Source organism: Asterias rubens, chromosome 1 (assembly GCF_902459465.1).
Source record: "Asterias rubens chromosome 1, eAstRub1.3, whole genome shotgun sequence".
NCBI classification, from domain to species: domain Eukaryota; kingdom Metazoa; phylum Echinodermata; class Asteroidea; order Forcipulatida; family Asteriidae; genus Asterias; species Asterias rubens.
Window position 1 is genome coordinate 3,999,960 of NC_047062.1, and position 19,193 is coordinate 4,019,152.

At 40.4% G+C, this 19,193-nt stretch overlaps 2 protein-coding genes across 2 annotated transcripts; one reads left to right on the top strand and one right to left on the bottom strand.

Moving 5' to 3' along the window:
* The first annotated feature begins 840 nt into the window (after nt 1-840).
* Nucleotides 841-2,049, top strand: LOC117295872 (echinoidin-like). The gene is made up of 2 exons (XM_033778660.1): nt 841-1,111; nt 1,298-2,049. Exon 2 carries the CDS (start codon nt 1,379-1,381, stop codon nt 1,901-1,903), a length of 525 nt encoding a protein of 174 aa, XP_033634551.1. The 5' UTR covers nt 841-1,111; nt 1,298-1,378; the 3' UTR covers nt 1,904-2,049.
* A 5,260-nt stretch (nt 2,050-7,309) lies between these two features.
* Nucleotides 7,310-18,778, bottom strand: LOC117293986 (DNA repair protein RAD51 homolog 2-like). Its single transcript, XM_033776504.1, has 8 exons — nt 18,754-18,778; nt 16,075-16,174; nt 15,518-15,631; nt 14,618-14,734; nt 13,643-13,779; nt 12,565-12,684; nt 8,869-9,052; nt 7,310-7,378 (listed from the first exon to the last, which is right to left on the bottom strand). Exons 2-8 carry the CDS (start codon nt 16,156-16,158, stop codon nt 7,310-7,312), a joined length of 825 nt encoding a protein of 274 aa, XP_033632395.1. The 5' UTR covers nt 16,159-16,174; nt 18,754-18,778.
* Nucleotides 18,779-19,193: the final 415 nt, after the last annotated feature.

Consider the following 19,193-nt stretch of genomic DNA (forward strand, 5'->3'; position numbering starts at 1 on the left):
CTGGTAAATATCTACCTTTTTTTAAAGTAAGAGCACGTCAAGCAGACACACTTCTCAGGGTGACTGTAACTTGTGCCAACTTTACTACAAGTAGTTAAGATCAAGTCCAACTGCTGTACATTCCAATTAAAGCTCCTCTATCTTGGAGTACTTCCTTTACTTCCAGAATTGTATAGGTATGGGGAAGCTGGTGAGTGGGTGGTGACCAGATGTATATTGAAGCTGGCAACCTGCCAAGAAAGAGCTGGTCAGCCTCATTTAGAAGTTGCATTTCTAATTTCTAGAACCTTCTATTTACATGGACTTTTGTGCCCTAAAGTTAAAAGCCAGGAACAGGCTTGTTTGATGTCAATGAAGTCAATATTCCCCCCCCCCCATCCGATAAAAAACAAAATGAGAAAGAAAAACAAAAACTATACCAGCTGATCTGTTAAATGTTCAAAGGTGGAAGTGTGAAATAACTGCCTTACACCTTCTGCAACGTTTTAAATCAAAGTAGATTTTGATACCTATTGTTCAACTTGCGTATAAACTCATGGTATGTTAATTTGGTTTAATATTGAAACATTTTCATTATTAAATATATGCCCTTTAACAAGGTGCCTGTATTTGCAAGTTAAAAAAATATATATAACAATATATATACATAAAAATATCTCCCTTCATTAGAAATCACTTGCTTCAGTTCTTCAGTCAATACAACAAAAAGGCACATAATGGCAATCGTACAACAATAGATTTCCAGGTGATTTCTGCTTTAACGCACAGCTTCCTGTGGTGAATAAAAAGCCAATCAGCAGCCTACTTCCTGCCAGTGCCCATCGTCTCCACGAGGCCAATATGTTGCACTGATAATAATTGTCCAGGGTGAGGGTGTCGGCAAGGTGAGGCTACCCGATATCCAGCAGATAACCCAGGGCTACATGGCAGGCCAGACAAACACTAAATAGAAAGTAGGCTTCCAGACAGGGTTCGGGAGTCGGATCCGCGATACACAACAGGAGAACAACCTCTCCTACTAACAAGAATAAAGATATCGTACCTCTGACGGAGCTGTTGACTGAATTCCAACAACAAGATATAACATCAACAACCAGAAAAGCAGACTAATGTAAGAAATGACTGAACTGTTTTCAAATTTTTGATGCTAGATAGATTGTCAGTCTTTGAGAATACCTGCTAACTTCCTTCTACAAGACGTTCACAAAAGCACAGAACCAGGCAGCCAATGTTGTGACAAGCTCTCCAATCTGTTAACAAAGTGGTATTGAGAATTTCGCTCTTTTTCAACATTCAGATTTTGAAGCTCCTCTATTATTCGCTGAGTACGGTATCCTCATAAAGAACATTCAACCGGTGCCCTGAATCCAATATCACAATGCAGAAAGCCATGTTTACCACCTTGTGTTTGCTAACCATTCTGAGCGTCTTCAACTCCGTCGCAGCGGACGAATGCCCAACTTACTGGACTCGTTTCAGGAAACACTGCTACCGTTTCTTCGGCACTCGCAAGACATGGATGCAAGCAGAGTTGTACTGCAACCAATTCGGCGCCAACGAGCACTCTGGGGAGGAGACAATTTCTCATCTAGTGTCCGTAAACAACCAGGCAGAGAACGATTTTCTGTACGCCCTTTGGAGCTCTACGAGGGAGACATCAGGAAACGAGGCTCTCTTGTGGTTGGGATTCTACAAGCCAATGGGACGGAACTATTTCACGTGGTCTGATTACAGCGACATTGACTTCACCTTTTGGGACAGTTCAAGACCCAATAATGTTGGGGGTGATGAGAACTGTGTTGAGATGTGGGAAGAGGATATTGAGAATCACCGATTGAAGTCGTGGAATGACAGGGTATGCACACATGAAGCTAGCTTCATCTGTAAGATGCAGTTCGATTGAAAGAGTAATCTTACATGCTTTGAGTCACAACCATAACAGATGAGACTGTTTACAAACCAATTGTATGTAGAGCTTTAAGGCACTGGACACTATTGGTAATAACTCAAAACAACTGTTAGCATAAAACTTACTTGGTAACGAGCAATGGAGAGCGAATGAGAAACGGCTCCCTCTGAAGTAGCGTAGTTTTTCAAGAGAGGTACTTTCTCTCTCAAATATTAAAAGACTTCGGCATCTGAAAGCACACAAAATTGTGCAACAAGTCTGTTTTTCTTTCATTATTCGCTTACAACCTCGATGACCAATTGAGTCCAAATTTTCACAGAATTGTTACTGTATGCCTGTTGGGATACACCAAGTGAGAATACTGGTCTCCGACAAATACCAAAGGTGTCCAGTGCCTTTAAGCATAAAAAAGTAAGTAATACCAGAATAAGATTCCCCCCCCCCAAACTAACATACCACGTGTACAATCTCTGACTGACAGCTATACTGCTATTTTATGCTTAGCAGCTAATTATTAAGCAACATGTTCGGCTTTAGCAGCTCTATAAAATTGGGCCCATAGAGGTACTTTAGCACAAGAAGCTGAGCACAGAATCATCTTTGCTTATCACATTAAGGTTACCAGCCAAAAAACACCAATTCACATGTGTCATCATAGACTGGTTTCCTGCTTTGTTTTGCTTAGAAAAAAATTGTCAAGCAAAATTTTCTGTTTAAAGATGCTAGGTCCGTTTTTCTGGCAAGTTTGTTCAGAAAATTAAGATTAAAATTTTAGATCGCTGTTTTCAGTCTCAAGAAAGTTAAAAGATTTCATTAAAAATTTGCCAATGGTTAAATTTGGTAGTTTATTAAAAAACCACAAATGAATTGTTGCCAGGAACCTGACATTTAATTCAACAAAGAAAACCAGAGACTGTTACTTGAGCTTTATTTCAGGTTACATGGAGAAACTAAGAATTTGAATGTTATCATTTAACCTAAGATGTATTGGTGGCACAAATTGGGGCGTGATTTGCAAAGAGGATTATGAAAAGCATACAAGTCCCAAATTTTTAATTTTGTTCCAATGTTTATAATAAATTATATGTATTACCTTAAAAAAAAATTGATGTATCTTGATAACAAATTGCTTTGGGTATTTCAATTTTCAAAAAGAATATTCTTATCTTGAGAGAAAAATATAATACTGGTTTGAGTTGTTTTCAAGGTTTACAATTCGCACAAGACTTGCGGTCTCTTATCTTGAATTCCAGAGTGCACTTGCATTGGGCAACATTTCACACTTTGTGTTTGAAACTGTTTAGTTCTTTCACAGCATTCCACAGTAATGCGTTTGTCAGCAAAAACTAGTCAAAGTAATCATGTTTTAATGATTGATGTAGAATAGAATAAATGAAATATGGAAGGCTGCATTTATTAATAAAGAAAAAAATACTATCATTATATTGTGATGTTATTATGAGCCTGTATAAAATAATCTATTAAATGCCAACAGAGGGCAGCAAACAGCTGAACTGTCACCTAGTTTGGCCTTCCCACTACAAGAAGCGTAAGTGCTTCTGAATGCTCCAGGGGGTGAATACAGAATCCACTCAAGAGGGACTTGAACCTACGACCCTGTCTAATGTAAAGCCAATGTCTTCACCACTCCACAGCTGAGCTTGTGCTAGATTCCGATTATCGATTCTTAAAGGCAGTGGACACTATTGGTAATTACTCAAAATAATTATTGGCATAAAACCTTTCTTTGTGACGAGTAATGGGGAGAGGTTGATGGTATAAAACATTGTGAGAAACGGCTCCCTCTGGAGTGACATAGTTTTCGCGAAAGAAGTAATTTTCAATGAATTTGATTTTGAGACCTCAAGTTTATAACGAGACCTCAAGTTTATAACTTGAGGTCTCGAAATCAACCATCTAATCGCACACAACTTCGTGTTGCAAGGGTTATTTTTCTTTCATTATTATCTCGCAACTTCGATGACCGATTGAGCTCAAATTTTCACAGGTTTGTTATTTTATGCATATGTTGAGATACACCAACTGTGAAGGCTAGTCTTTGACAATTACCAATAGTGTCCACTGCCTTTAAGCGACTACTTAAAGGCAGTGGACACTATTGGTAATTACTCAAAATAGTTGTTAGCATAAAAACTTACTTGGTAACAAGCAATGAAGAGCTGTTGATAGTATAAAACATTGTGAGAAACAGCTCCCTCTGAAGTAACGTATTTTGTGCATAGTATATGATGAGATATACCAAGTGAGAAGACTTGTCTTTGACAATTACCAAAGGTGTCTGGTGTCTTCAAAGGCTTAGGTGATGTCAGGCAAGATAAAGCATAGTCTTGATTGGTGATATTCATTTAGTAACGTAGACGCTGATATCGCAGTAGGAAATACTAGACAAGAGATGGACTCCCGTTCAGCCTCCTAAACATTTAATAATAATAATAATAATAATAGACCCGATTTTATATAGCATGTTTCACGCTCGAGGGGTGTCTCAGCATTATTACCCCTGGTCACTGGGCTTTAAATCATTCCTTAAACCACCTCAGCTCCCTTGGGAGTATACAGCCTGTGTGCAATATATGCACTACTCGGCTAAACCAATCACAAGAACCATCTCAGCCCTCACCCATTCGGTACCCATTTACCCCTGGGTGGAGAGAAGCAATTATAGTTAAGTGTCACGACCGGGATTCGAACCCACACTCTGCTGAACAGAAGCATTAGAGCTTGAGTTCGGTGCTCTTATCCACTCGGCCACGACACTCGGAAACTGCACCATGGAAGAAGCCTCCATGGTTGCACCCTCTATCAGTGACTGAAACGTGCTGCCAATCAAGACTAGATTTTAAAGTACACATAGTAGACAAAACTTCTGTGGACTCTTTACGGCAAATCTTGGAAATAATGATTACACAATTATTTTTAATGCCTTATTATACAGTGCTCCAGAGTGGCACGTCTTGATGACAGGTAAAGTTAAAATATTAAGTCAGAATTCTTCAGAAACTCGCAAGGCACACAAGGCCTGAAGGCCGCTTCAAGGTGTGGGCTACAATTGTTTTATTCCAGAGGCTGTTGCCACCTACTCCTAGTAAAACAGGGTTACCCCTTTTACAGTCCATATTTGGGTAGGCGTGAACACATTTGGGAACCAAAGTTATGAAATGCTAATTATATGTTTTTACACTGATTTAAGTGTTGTTGTTAGTATAAGCCGTTGATATGGAAGTAAAACAATATACAATTGTGTTTCAAGGAAATTAGCTGTTAAAAGCGCTCTCAGGGGGTAAAAAAAGGTCAATTGATTTGCAAGAGTCCATATGTGGAGTAACTTTGACCTCAATATTTTAAATAGACTGATCCCCTGCCTTTATAACGACAGGCACTGGTCTTACAGGCCCAATGATTCCATTGGATAAGTGCAGTGACATAAGCTTACCATATCTGTGCATATTGAGGGCGCTGTTCTGTAAAATCCAAAGAGGTAGTTTACTTGACACGAGTTACAAACATCACTTGTGTTATTTAACATCGCATTCAGTTAACAAGATAAAATTAGTTGTTTTTTCAAATGGCAAGTGAAAACAATTTTAGTAAAACTTCGAGTAAAATCCAACAGACTTTGGACTGAACCAAATCACTTGATGACAGAGTAGGACTTGACCCTGAGACCTCAGGATTAGCATGTTGGGATCCTGCAGGTTGCAGGTTCAATTCCCGGTTTAGCCAATTTTGTCTTTATCCAACCCAAAACTATTTAAAATTTATCAAATTATTTTCTCTTAGTTGTAAGGGTAAAAAAAACAAGTTTAATAGTTGGTAAAACACTGCACTAGAATTGCAAAGGTCATGGGTTCGAATCCCAACCGAGTAATATGCCTGATTTTTTTTTACAGAACTCGAGTATACAGTGCTAACACTCTCTCATCGGTGTTGTATATGGGTAAAACCAAATTCAATATTCTTTATCCAGATGCAAATTTCCATTTATTAAATTAATATTATTTTCTCTTATGGTTTATTACTTTATAATTTTTTGCTATGCGACTAGTTGTTCATAAATTTTCCTTAATCATCTTAATTTGTGAGACAGTTCCAATAGACCAATTTAAAAATGTCAATGAGAAAGTGTCTGAAGATAAAACAAGAGGTGGCACACATACACAGGCATTAAAATTAATGCCTAGGGTAGTTAGACGCGTTACACTGATCACGCTTTCAGGGTCACCCATGCAATAATATCAATGTTCATGCGATACACTGCTGCCATGCAAACACTACATTTAACAGAAAAACAGTTCACTCATGCAAACGACTAAGTGTGGCAACACTTGACAGTAATTCTAGGTGAGCATTTGCAGCAAATATTAATTAGAATTAAAGGTCAAGCGTACAAAAGCTTGGCATTGTTAGTAGTAATGAGTATTTGTATTGGGCCTTTAACAAGATTTAAGCGCTTCACAGTAAACCTAGAATATATAACAGAAGCTAAATAAAAGAGTCAAAGGGGGAGAAATCCACCTCATCTCTTCACTTTAGTGCTTCCGTGTGGCATCATTTTTCATGGAATTACCAGAATAATTGTTGCTGTGAAAATATATCTGTTACAAATTAAATCTGACTAAACAATGCCAAGAATAAAGACTCTAAAAGAAAGCCCTGTGATTTATTGTTTTTTTAAGGAAATATGAAATTCATTCAGTTAAAGCAAAACTTGTCTGTGCTTAGCAAGTTTTTATGCTTACAGGCTTTATGAAATTGGGCCCAGTTTGCTAGACCTCTGCTTTGAGTTGCCTAATAATTCTGCCTGATTGGGTCATCAATAGCAAACTGATTAAAGACAAGTTCTGAACTAAGGAGAATTATAGCAAGTGAACCTGATAACGGCAGATATTGACTTATACAGTGAGTCAAGTTGCAATACATGATGGTATTTGAAATATCTTAAAACAGTGGCCATGGCCAGGGAATAAACACAAAGCTACAACAATGATAGAAAGGATCAAAGAACTAAAAAGAACTGTCAAAGAACTTCCATTGTTGTAAGTTCCCTAACAAACTTTATGATACTGAGTGGACAAAATAAAAAATTTGTGAAAATAAAAAAGAAATTGTAATATATTTACTTGATACTATAATTTTTTTAAATGCTGCACGTTTTACATGCAGACACCATCTGAGATCATGAATACAACAAAGGCTGTAGGATACCATGCACAGATGTTTGAAAACTGAAACAGTACATGGGGATTGAGGGAGAGATTCTAAACCAGGATTGAGAGTCATTGCTGCCCCAAAAAAGCCTGAAACTTGGATACAGATCTTTGGAGGTATGTTGCAATGATGGCATTTCCTCCTTTTGATTTAACCCCTAGAGTTATAGTTTCAAGCTACTTCTGGGAACAGCGTCCTCCGCACTAGATAAGTAGGTTCAAGAGCAGGGTTTATCTTTATCTGCAGAAGTTTAAGTGTTTTGTTTGTCATAAAAGGCAGACAACACAAATTTCTGAATTCAAATAAAAGTCTGGAAGTTCTCCCTATAATAAAGGTTGTTATGGTTGTAACGGTTGTGCTAGCACTATCAGTGTGTCACGGCACGCTGTGTTTGGGGTCCATATCTCAGAGGTTTACAGTCACACAGTGAACATCACAACATAATACACACGCAGTTGCACTATCATCATTACAACATCCACTCAACAGACAAGGTACTCATTCTCAATGTTTCAAATATGCGGGAAAAAAGGAAATTACACATTTACTGCCAAGGGTGCCTTTACACTGTTGACATACAAAAAAACCTTGGTGTAGCACTGCTATGGTAAGATACTCCAACCAGCTTAAACCCATAGCACTTGGAATCACTTTCCGTTACCATTAACCAGAACACCCCCAAAAACAAAACTGGACAAAGTACATGTTGACTAAACACCTACACATCATTTTGCTACGCCAGCTTGCATCCTTAGCCATCAAGCAATATATCAATCAACAATACTTTGCAACATGCTCACAGCACAAGTGGGAGGGGGAAATAATAACCTTAAACCCATAGCATTTGGAATCGTTTTTCATTTCCATTAACCAGGGAGCACCCCAAAACAACAAAAACTGACAAAGTACATGTTGACTATAAACACCTTAAAATGACATTTTACTTTGCCAGCTTGCATCTTCAGACATTAAGCAATATATCAGGCAACAATACTTTGCAACAGTGACCCCGCTCGACCTCGCATGCTCACAACAAGTGGGAGGGAAAATAATAACCTTAAACCCATAGCACTTGGAATCCCTTTCCATTTCCATAAACCAGAACACCCCAAAACAACAAAAATGAACAAAGTACATAATGACTAAACACTTTAACAGGACATCTCACTACGTCAGCTTTACTACATCAAGCAATATATCGAGCAACAATACTTTGTAAAAGTGACCCCGCTCGACCTTGCATGGTCACAGCACAAATGGGAGAGGAAAATAGCTTTACAACGTCAAGCCATATATTGCACAACAATACTTTGTACAGCGACCCTTCTCGACCTTGCATGCTCACAGCATAAGTGGGAGGGGAAAAAAAATACTAAGTTGACTTATAAAATCACAGTGCTCCAGATTATCTCTCTTCACTTTTTGAAATCCATTACTGCCCGTAGTCCTTTCGAAGCTATGATGCCATCTCCCTTGATGTGAACAAGTCACCCAAACTAGCTGGTGAGAGAGCTTTTTCCACTTCTGCCTCCTGCCTATAGAACTGTCTTCCTGTCCCCATTAAAAAACACTCAGACTGTTCTGTCCTTCAAAAAAGGGTCTCAAACTTACCTGTTCTCCAGTCTACAGCTGGTTGTCACCATCACTTTGGTCTTTCTTTTCTCCTTATAAGCGCCTTGCATCCTTTGGTAATTCGTCGCTATATAAATCCAGTTATTATTACGACTTACCGGGATTGAGAAGGACTCTGCGAGGTACTTGAGGATTGCGGCTTGCTTGGATAACAGGTTGGTTCTCGCTGCCAAGTTACTCAGATGACTACTGTCAAACTCCTTACGTACGAGTGATGCCACCGAGTCTAAGATGATGAGACGGATGCCTTTTGTGATGAGCTCCTCTTCAAGATGCTGCAATCTAGAAAGAGAGAAACACAGTGGGTCCAGTGGTTAGACTGCATGACTTGCAATCAAAAAGTTGTGAGTTCAAATCCTACCTAGTTAACCATTGGCAAATAGTTAGGCTGCTGGACTTGCATCCACAAAGTTGTGGGTCCAAATCCTATCAAGCTAACTGAGGTCAGGTCAATATGACTGCACGACTTACAATCAAAAGGTTGTGGGTTCAAATCCTAACAAGCTAACCGTAGTCAAGTAGCTAGACTGCACGACTTGCAACCAAAAGGTTGTGGGTTCAAACCTAACAAGCTAATCGTAGTCCAGTGGCTAGACTGCAGAACTTGCGATCACAAGGTTGTGGGTTCAAACCTAACAAGCTAATCGTAGTCCAGTGGCTAGACTGCAGAACTTGCGATCACAAGGTTGTGGGTTCAAACCTAACAAGCTAATCGTAGTCCAGTGGCTAGACTGCAGAACTTGCGATCACAAGGTTGTGGGTTCAAACCTAACAAGCTAATCGTAGTCCAGTGGCTAGACTGCAGAACTTGCGATCACAAGGTTGTGGGTTCAAACCTAACAAGCTAATCGTAGTCCAGTGGCTAGACTGCAGAACTTGCGATCACAAGGTTGTGGGTTCAAACCTAACAAGCTAATCGTAGTCCAGTGGCTAGACTGCAGAACTTGCGATCACAAGGTTGTGGGTTCAAACCTAACAAGCTAATCGTAGTCCAGTGGCTAGACTGCAGAACTTGCGATCACAAGGTTGTGGGTTCAAACCTAACAAGCTAATCGTAGTCCAGTGGCTAGACTGCAGAACTTGCGATCACAAGGTTGTGGGTTCAAACCTAACAAGCTAATCGTAGTCCAGTGGCTAGACTGCAGAACTTGCGATCACAAGGTTGTGGGTTCAAACCTAACAAGCTAATCGTAGTCCAGTGGCTAGACTGCAGAACTTGCGATCACAAGGTTGTGGGTTCAAACCTAACAAGCTAATCGTAGTCCAGTGGCTAGACTGCAGAACTTGCGATCACAAGGTTGTGGGTTCAAACCTAACAAGCTAATCGTAGTCCAGTGGCTAGACTGCAGAACTTGCGATCACAAGGTTGTGGGTTCAAACCTAACAAGCTAATCGTAGTCCAGTGGCTAGACTGCAGAACTTGCGATCACAAGGTTGTGGGTTCAAACCTAACAAGCTAATCGTAGTCCAGTGGCTAGACTGCAGAACTTGCGATCACAAGGTTGTGGGTTCAAACCTAACAAGCTAATCGTAGTCCAGTGGCTAGACTGCAGAACTTGCGATCACAAGGTTGTGGGTTCAAACCTAACAAGCTAATCGTAGTCCAGTGGCTAGACTGCAGAACTTGCGATCACAAGGTTGTGGGTTCAAACCTAACAAGCTAATCGTAGTCCAGTGGCTAGACTGCAGAACTTGCGATCACAAGGTTGTGGGTTCAAACCTAACAAGCTAATCGTAGTCCAGTGGCTAGACTGCAGAACTTGCGATCACAAGGTTGTGGGTTCAAACCTAACAAGCTAATCGTAGTCCAGTGGCTAGACTGCAGAACTTGCGATCACAAGGTTGTGGGTTCAAACCTAACAAGCTAATCGTAGTCCAGTGGCTAGACTGCAGAACTTGCGATCACAAGGTTGTGGGTTCAAACCTAACAAGCTAATCGTAGTCCAGTGGCTAGACTGCAGAACTTGCGATCACAAGGTTGTGGGTTCAAACCTAACAAGCTAATCGTAGTCCAGTGGCTAGACTGCAGAACTTGCGATCACAAGGTTGTGGGTTCAAACCTAACAAGCTAATCGTAGTCCAGTGGCTAGACTGCAGAACTTGCGATCACAAGGTTGTGGGTTCAAACCTAACAAGCTAATCGTAGTCCAGTGGCTAGACTGCAGAACTTGCGATCACAAGGTTGTGGGTTCAAACCTAACAAGCTAATCGTAGTCCAGTGGCTAGACTGCAGAACTTGCGATCACAAGGTTGTGGGTTCAAACCTAACAAGCTAATCGTAGTCCAGTGGCTAGACTGCAGAACTTGCGATCACAAGGTTGTGGGTTCAAACCTAACAAGCTAATCGTAGTCCAGTGGCTAGACTGCAGAACTTGCGATCACAAGGTTGTGGGTTCAAACCTAACAAGCTAATCGTAGTCCAGTGGCTAGACTGCAGAACTTGCGATCACAAGGTTGTGGGTTCAAACCTAACAAGCTAATCGTAGTCCAGTGGCTAGACTGCAGAACTTGCGATCACAAGGTTGTGGGTTCAAACCTAACAAGCTAATCGTAGTCCAGTGGCTAGACTGCAGAACTTGCGATCACAAGGTTGTGGGTTCTCGTCCTTCCAAGCCTACCGCTGAGTATTGTGATCTAAATTATGGCTGAAATATAGCACTTAAAGTCACCTGGAAGTGGTATTTTTTCAAAATAAAGCTTTTGTCACTAATATAGGTGTTTTGATGAGTGGAATGTGAATAAACAGTTAGCTAAGGTTTTAAAAAATCAGTTCTTATGTTATTTACAAATTTAAGAGTAGACCCTGACCCGAGAGGGCGCTGTTCGTGACGTCAATCGAGGCAGACTTTGCCTGTAATGCGTAGAGTAAACACAATTGCAAAGTACATGTACGGACCAAATTGTGAGTTTGTACGTTTCAAAAAACATTTTTTTTGTTTTTTTCCGGCAATGCCGACCAGGTGTATTGCTGCTGAATGCAGAAAAACACTTTTTGAAATGTACCAACTCACGACTTGGACGTACATGTACTTTGCACGTGTTTACTATACGCATTGCAGGCAAAGTCTGCCTCGATTGACGTCACAAAAGGGGTAGGCGGAGTCAGCCCCCCAAACAACTTTATATATTTTTTAAACATATAAATCGGACAAACAATTACTTAAAAAATTGTTTTATTGTTCGTAAGCATATACTCTTATGTTTGAAAGAAAAAAAATTCTATTTCCAGGTGACTTTAAGCACTGATGTCATCCGCGCCTTGATAGGTAAACCAATGACGAAACAATGAACATGTACAGATTTGTACAGGATTGGACAGCTATGCAAGGTTGCCCTAAAATGACGCCAAATTCACAAAGGCTTTATGAACATTGATGTTATTTTTGCACCCGGGATAAAGAATAAAATTTGATTTTAACCATACACGGTTGAGTATTTTAATACTCAATCGTGTATGGAAAACCACTTTATACTAATTACTTTCCAGAGTTCTGTGAAAAAAAGTCTAGCAATGCAAAGGTCATGGGTTTGTATCCAACCCGAGTGATTTGCGAGTGGTTTGTCAAACAAATTATATATGAAAGTGATGGCAAAAAAAAGACATCCTTCCACCATGCAAAGTTTCAAATCCTACAGGTTAAACCTTTAATGTAAAGGTAGGAGCGAACATGCAGACTGTAATCACTCAGTGAAAACTGACTTTTTATTTTTCAATATAAACACTTTTCTAAGCAGTGAATCTTGGTGACAGCTTACATCAATCTTAGGGTCGAAGGTCATAGGGGGGGGCTCACCTTGAAAGGAGGCTGGAACACGTCGACTCCAGGTAGATGTGAACTCTACTCGTGAGAGATACAAAACTTGCGTCCTGATTGAAATGATTTGGGAATCTGCAGCGGGCTACTTCAACAAGTCTGCAGTTAAGAGAGAAAAAAAAAATGCTTATATTAGAGTTTTATCACAATTGTGTTAAAGACACTGGACACTATCGGTAATTGTCAAAGACCAGTCTTCTCACTTGGTGTATCTCAACATATGCAAAAAATAACAAACCTGTAAAAATTTGAGCTCAATTGGTCATCAAAGCTGCGAGACAATAATGAAAGAAAAAACACCCTTGTCACACGAAGGTGTGTGCTTTCAGATGCTTGATTTCAAAATTCTAAAGTCGAGGTCTTGAAATCAAATTCGTGGAAAATTACTTCTTTCTCGAAAACTACATCACTTCAGAGGGAGCCGTTTCTCACAATGTTTTATACTGTCATCCTCTACCCATTACTCGTTACCAAGTAAGGTTTTATGCTAATAATTATTTCAAGTAATTACCAATAGTGTCCACTGCCTTTAAGAGAACCTATAAGATATTCTGCAAACTAGATCTTTGCAATATCACTTTTAAGATGTTCAAGTTTGAAAATCCTAGTTATGAAGTCCAAATTCACGGGGCTGCTTCTATTGACCAATGTTGTAGCTTACTGTGCCAATTTCATACTGTTCTGCTATCTGTTAGCAAGGGAAAAGGCAAGCTAACCTTCTGGTGCTTACTGTAGGCAAACTATTGACGTAACAATGTAACTCCACAGAGAACATGCAAGCTGGACACCTCTTCTTTTTGCTAACCTGCTTACACTTGGGCAAATTTTTAGGGTAGTGTTGACCCCCTACTCTTCCACGACAATCCTAACAATCCTAGTACGCAGAACCTACAGCTTAATGTCAAATCCAAATGACAAAGCAATAATGGTTAAGTGTCTTGTTTAAGAACACAAGTGCCTCAACTGGGACTCTAACCCACAGTTTGAGTCTAGCACTTTAACAGCTCTGCCACAACACACCAAAATGGAACAGTTAATGTATTTTAAGGAAAACTACCTCTCTGCAGTGAATGCGGACTCTGTGTCGATGTAAGCCACTGCCCCGTCTAGGCCTCCCATAGCTCTGGGTAGAGTAGCTAACAGCGCCAGCATGATACAGAATTGTGTCTTGCCACATCCGGGTGGGCCAGCAATCTGAAATATGAACATCAAAAGGAAACAGCCAAATCATTACACTTGGATGAAAACGTCAACACATGGATACCTCACCATGCAATGTCCAAATCATATATAACGTCAACACAATTACAATCTTCGATACAACATTTGTGGTAAATTTTCCTCTTCAATATTAACACATTGATAACATCAAATATTCAACCACTGACAATTGCTTTACAAGGTTAAAGATATTGAAAAGTTGAACAAGCCCGACTCTACTCTACAAGAAAGAGCTAAAATGGAGTCGATATTCATTCATTCATTTCATTCAGTTGATGCAGAGCATCGGATGAGGGCAAACACGTTGGTCCTCCATTGCTGTACGCAGCTCTTCCCGACACAGTCCAGAGTCCCGGCACAAGGTGTCCACATAGGTGGTTTGTGGTCTGCCTCGGGAACAGTGACCTTGAGTAGGGGCCCAAAGCACAAGCTTGCTCACTGCCAGCTCAGCATGTCTGAGACAGTGACCTGCTAGTCGATATATAGGATTCAACACTTTGCATGGTGGAAATATGATATGGAAAGGTTTGCTGTAACACCATGTACTGACTATCTCAATATGAGTAGGGGTGGTTCTCAGAAGAACTGTTGGTTTCAGTTGACATTTCGATCAGTATGCTCTTATCGTCTTCTGGAAAAAGCATTCCCATCATGAAGTCTTAAAAATTCATCCACTGTCTTCAAAGTTATTTATGTCAGTATTGATTGTGGTTATATTCTTCTTCAGGGTCCATTGTACGCCAGATATTTAAATATTTTTATCACAGGGTACACAAACAAAAACAAAACATAAGAAATGACCTAAGCTGACCTCTGTGATTGTACCAGCTGGTAACCCTCCATGTAGGACATCGTCGAGTTGTCTCAGAGATGTCTGGAAGAATGCAGGACACTCGTCTTCATTTGTTCTAGTGAGCATGCTCAACGCCTGCAGGAGAAACAACACACTCTAGTTAGTAAGACACTGCTCTAGAATTGCATAGGTCCTGGGTTCGAATCTACTGAGTATACAGTGCTAACACACATCGGTGTATGGGTAAAACCAAAATAATAATTCACTCATGATCCCAATTTCTACATGTACCTCCCAATAAATTTTGTTTCCAAAAGTGCAAATTCCATAGCGGGCTTTCCAGCCAGACGGCAAAGAAATTGAAACCACCTTCAAGAGACAAGAGGAAAAAAACTATCAACAAGGGGACAATGAGCGTGATTATCTCTTTTATAAGGTGTTGTGTCATTTCTGAGTAAAATCACAGATATTATTTTTCCAGACTAAATGTGGCGAAAATTGCACCAAACTATCATAAGTTGAAAAGTTGTTTGGATTTGGGGTTAAACATAGAAACATTGACTAGAAGTGGATTTGAACCATCGACCTCTGGAAACGTGTGGCTACGTTACCAACTAATCAGCTGGTATCCCTATTTTGTCACTATCCTTGTTCGGTTGTGCCCGTCAGAAGCCATACAACCGTTAACTGACGTGTAGCCAGGGATCACATCCATTAGTTTATGATACAACCTGGGAAGCAGCAGCCAGAGATCGCCTTAACCGGACACGTCTTTCTCATTTCAAATATCAAGTAGTACACCACAAGGGAAACTGGCTGGGTAAAACTGGCTGGACAGTTGAAAAGTTGGAAGATTTATAAAAGTTAAGGTAAAATTTCATGTAGCAAAGTACACTTTTATCTTGGAGATTTACAAACCGTTGTCCTTCTTGGTAGGCAAGCTTCACTTGAAACCTGCAGAATATTGATCACCCGAGGTTCCGTCATTCCTGTAATTTTGAGCAATTCCAGTCTTGTTTTCGAAAGCAGGTCCTTTCGGGTCAAAGTTGAAGGAAAAAAATGAAAAACAAAAAGTTATAAGTTATCTTATTTTGACTCTTTCTTAAATCCACTATTAAATTCCCAACAAAATTTGACTTTGGATATTTAATAAAAGGTTGATTTGTAAGCTATTATTCTAGCTTTCAGATGATCTTTTTAAATTCTTTACAAGGCCAATATAAAAATACATATACACACATTATCGTGGTTTAATAAGACTGGCTGGGACAATTCAATTTTTATCATTCTCCCCTTGCACAGTGGCAGCGCACTTACATGCGCCTATCCGGTCCGCCAATTTTTTATTTCAAAACCTATAGTGAGGAATTAACTCTCAAAACGGTGGAAGTGGAAGATACGCAAAAATATGTTCTGTATCTGGTCAATAAATAATACAATTATTTAGGACCATTCCTAGCTGTATTTCTACTCACCTGGCAAGTAAACACATTGTGCTTCTTGAGTCGTTCTACCACTGTTGGCTCAAGGCCAAGTCTCTGGACTTTTCTTGAAGCCATGGATGCTGGTTATCTACTGTAAAAAAATAATAATAATACTAATAATAACAAATTCTTATATAGTGCATTTCACAATAACCATATCAATGCGCTTTACATTAGTGCCCTGGTCATAGGGCCAATAACATTCCTTTTTAATGTTTCTTAGCTTCCTTGGGAGTTAGCGTATGTCTCTCAAACCCCAGGAACGAGGTTGGCGTGAGGGCTCTCTACATGGTAGCCTCGTCCTCTCAAACCCCAGGAACGAGGTTGGCATGAGGGCTCTCTACATGGTAGCCTCGTCCTTTCAAACCCCAGGAACGAGGTTGGCATGAGGGCTCTCTACATGGTAGCCTCGTCCTCTCAAACCCCAGGAATGAGGTTGGCGTGAGGGCTCTCTACATGGTAGCCTCATCCTCTCAAAACCCCAGGACCGAGGTTGGCGTGAGGGCTCTTTACATGGTAGCCTCGTCCTCTCAAACCCCAGGAACGAGGTTGGCGTGAGGGCTCTCTACATGGTAGCCTGGTCCTCTCAAACCCCAGGAACGAGGTTGGCGTGAGGGCTCTCTACATGGTAGCCTCGTCCTCTCAAACCCCAGGAACGAGTTTGCCTCTCAAACCCCAGGAACGAGGCTGGCGTGAGGGCTCTCTACATGGTAGCCTCGTCCTCTCAAAACCCCAGGAACGAGGTTTGCGTGAGGGCTCTCTACATGGTAGCCTCGTCCTCTCAAACCCCAGGAACGAGGTTGCCTCTCAAACCCCAGGAACGAGGTTGGCGTGAGGGCTCTGTACATGGTAGCCTCGTCCTCTCAAACCCCAGGAACGAGGTTGCCTCTCAAACCCCAGGAACGAGGCTGGCGTGAGGGCTCTCTACATGGTAGCCTCGTCCTCTCAAAACCCCAGGAACGAGGTTGGCGTGAGGGCTCTTTACATGGTAGCCTCGTCCTCTCAAACCCCAGGAACGAGGTTGGCGCAAGGGCTTTTTACATGGTAGCCTAGTCCTGTCAAACCCCAGGAACAAGGTTGGCGTGAGGGCTCTCTACATGGTAGACTCGTCCTAGACTGTTGCACGGCGCGGACTACTACATGCAATATTACAAAACTTTTTGCTATTTGTTTTGCATTAAAGAAATAGTTTGTTAAAATATAAATTATTTTAATTATTGTTCCAGCATTTTACTCAATAAATCAAAAATGATATATACACATTCTAAAAATTGGAAGTTATTGTGTGATTCTAGCGACGGCCCCGTGTTCGCGTATGTCACTGTTGATTACAATCGACATGGAGCCCGATAAATTTAAGTCAACAGCTGAAGGTAAAAGGAAGAATTGAGGTATTTTCGATGCTGGGAGGGGGAAAAAAAAAAAATCCCTATCTACCTACCCTATTAATTTTTGGGGGCCTGTTACGCCAACACAACTTCTTAAAGTTTTTATGCCAAAGTTAGAACTATCCTTGTGAAAGCGACCCCATGGGTGGATTTCACAAAGAGTTAGGACTAGTCTTGTCTGGAGTTAGGAAGAGTTACTCGTCCTAATTTAGGACTAGCTGTACATTTTTGATATCTCTTAGGACTAGTCCTAACTCTTTGTGAAATCGACCCCGGATCACTTCTTTGTACCCTGCTTAAATAATAAGCCTATTCGCTGCTGCGCATGTCTGTTACTGCTGACAACGCAATTTGTTTATCTCCCGTGACCTTTTGACAATACCCGGGTTTATTGTCAAAAGGTCACGGGAGATAAACAAATTGCGTTGGCAGCAGTAACGGACATGCGCAGCTGCAATAGCGAAAAGGCTTATTGATGCCATGTCAAAAGGTGAAAATTATCAATGAACGCAAATTTAAAATTGCAGCGTGCAGCGCATATGTATTTAAGTTTTCTTTGAGACAATTTTCCTGCCAGGCACTCACTCAAACGAAGGCCATGTTTGGTGAGCCCGCTCATTGCTAAACCGCTGCATTGCATCACCCTAGACTGACCAGCAGGCTGCAATACAAACAGCTCATTGACTGCCATGGTGTGTGTTGAATCAGAGTCGGTTTGTCGGTTACGTTATCGCAACTAAATTTGTCACCATTTCTTTTGACGTTTTGTCACATCATATTCAAATTCAAATTCAAGGTGGGTCTTTGTTTTTGCTCAACAAACAAATTCTGAATCAGTCGAATCAAAATTATTTAGTGAGAGTAGGCCTAAGACTTATTGTGTATTTGTCTTTTCATCAAAGTTTTTATCTAAATCTGTTCATTACAAAAACATTCATTCTGAAACTCAAAACGCCTCGGCTCATCGGAGCATCATTTTACCCGGGACTCGACTTCGCCATTGCTCCATGCTTCGCCGAACCTGGATTTCCGATTTCCATATGTACACACACACACATGCCACTGCACATGTCAAAACAAAACAAAATTAAGCAACAACAAAAACAAGTTGATACACCAACCAACCTGAGACGAAATAAACACTGTTTTCTGGCTTCCTATCGACAACGTTTTTCTATATGTTGTGCCACACCGCACTGTGGCTCTGTTTTTCTTTGAAATACTTACAATCAGACAATCTTATTTACAAACCATGGCAAAAAAACGACAGCATTAACCTTACCTGTCAAACTTTCGGAAGTTTGTCGAACACGCTACGAAATGGCAATAATCATACGATAGAGGGGGTACTTCAACGTAATTTGTTTACATTTTGAGCGCCCTCTTTTGGTAAAATCCTCGATGGGTGTAAACCTTGTCGTCTGCTTTTCTTAGTTCAAGGTTCAAATGACACTACTATGTTAAAAGCTCATTTACTTCCAGTAAAAGAAAATAATCTGGGGCTAATGAAAAGATACATTGAAAGGAAGGAGGTCTTAGTCATAGTGGAAACCGTTTCTTTGCTTGAATTTCAATTTTCTTATTAAAATTAATAAAACAAGGAACATGATAGCCCATCCAGGCGGTTGTACAGTCATTTTTAACATCCAGATCAGGAAAGATATCACAAGTGCAAACCCTGAGAAAATATTGGTTGTTTTGTTCACAACTTGTTTCTTGTGA

Coding starts and splice junctions, on each gene's coding strand:
- LOC117295872 (XM_033778660.1), top strand. CDS start 1,379: ATGCAGAAAGCCATGTTTACCACCTTGTGTTTGCTAACCATTCTGAGC.
- LOC117293986 (XM_033776504.1), bottom strand. CDS start 16,158: ATGGCTTCAAGAAAAGTCCAGAGACTTGGCCTTGAGCCAACAGTGGTA. Junction 12,685..13,642: donor TCCGCATTCACTGCAGAGAG/GTAGTTTTCCTT, acceptor TCTTAACTGCAG/ACTTGTTGAAGTAGCCCGCT. Junction 7,379..8,868: donor CAGAGTCCTTCTCAATCCCG/GTAAGTCGTAAT, acceptor AAACTTCTGCAG/ATAAAGATAAACCCTGCTCT.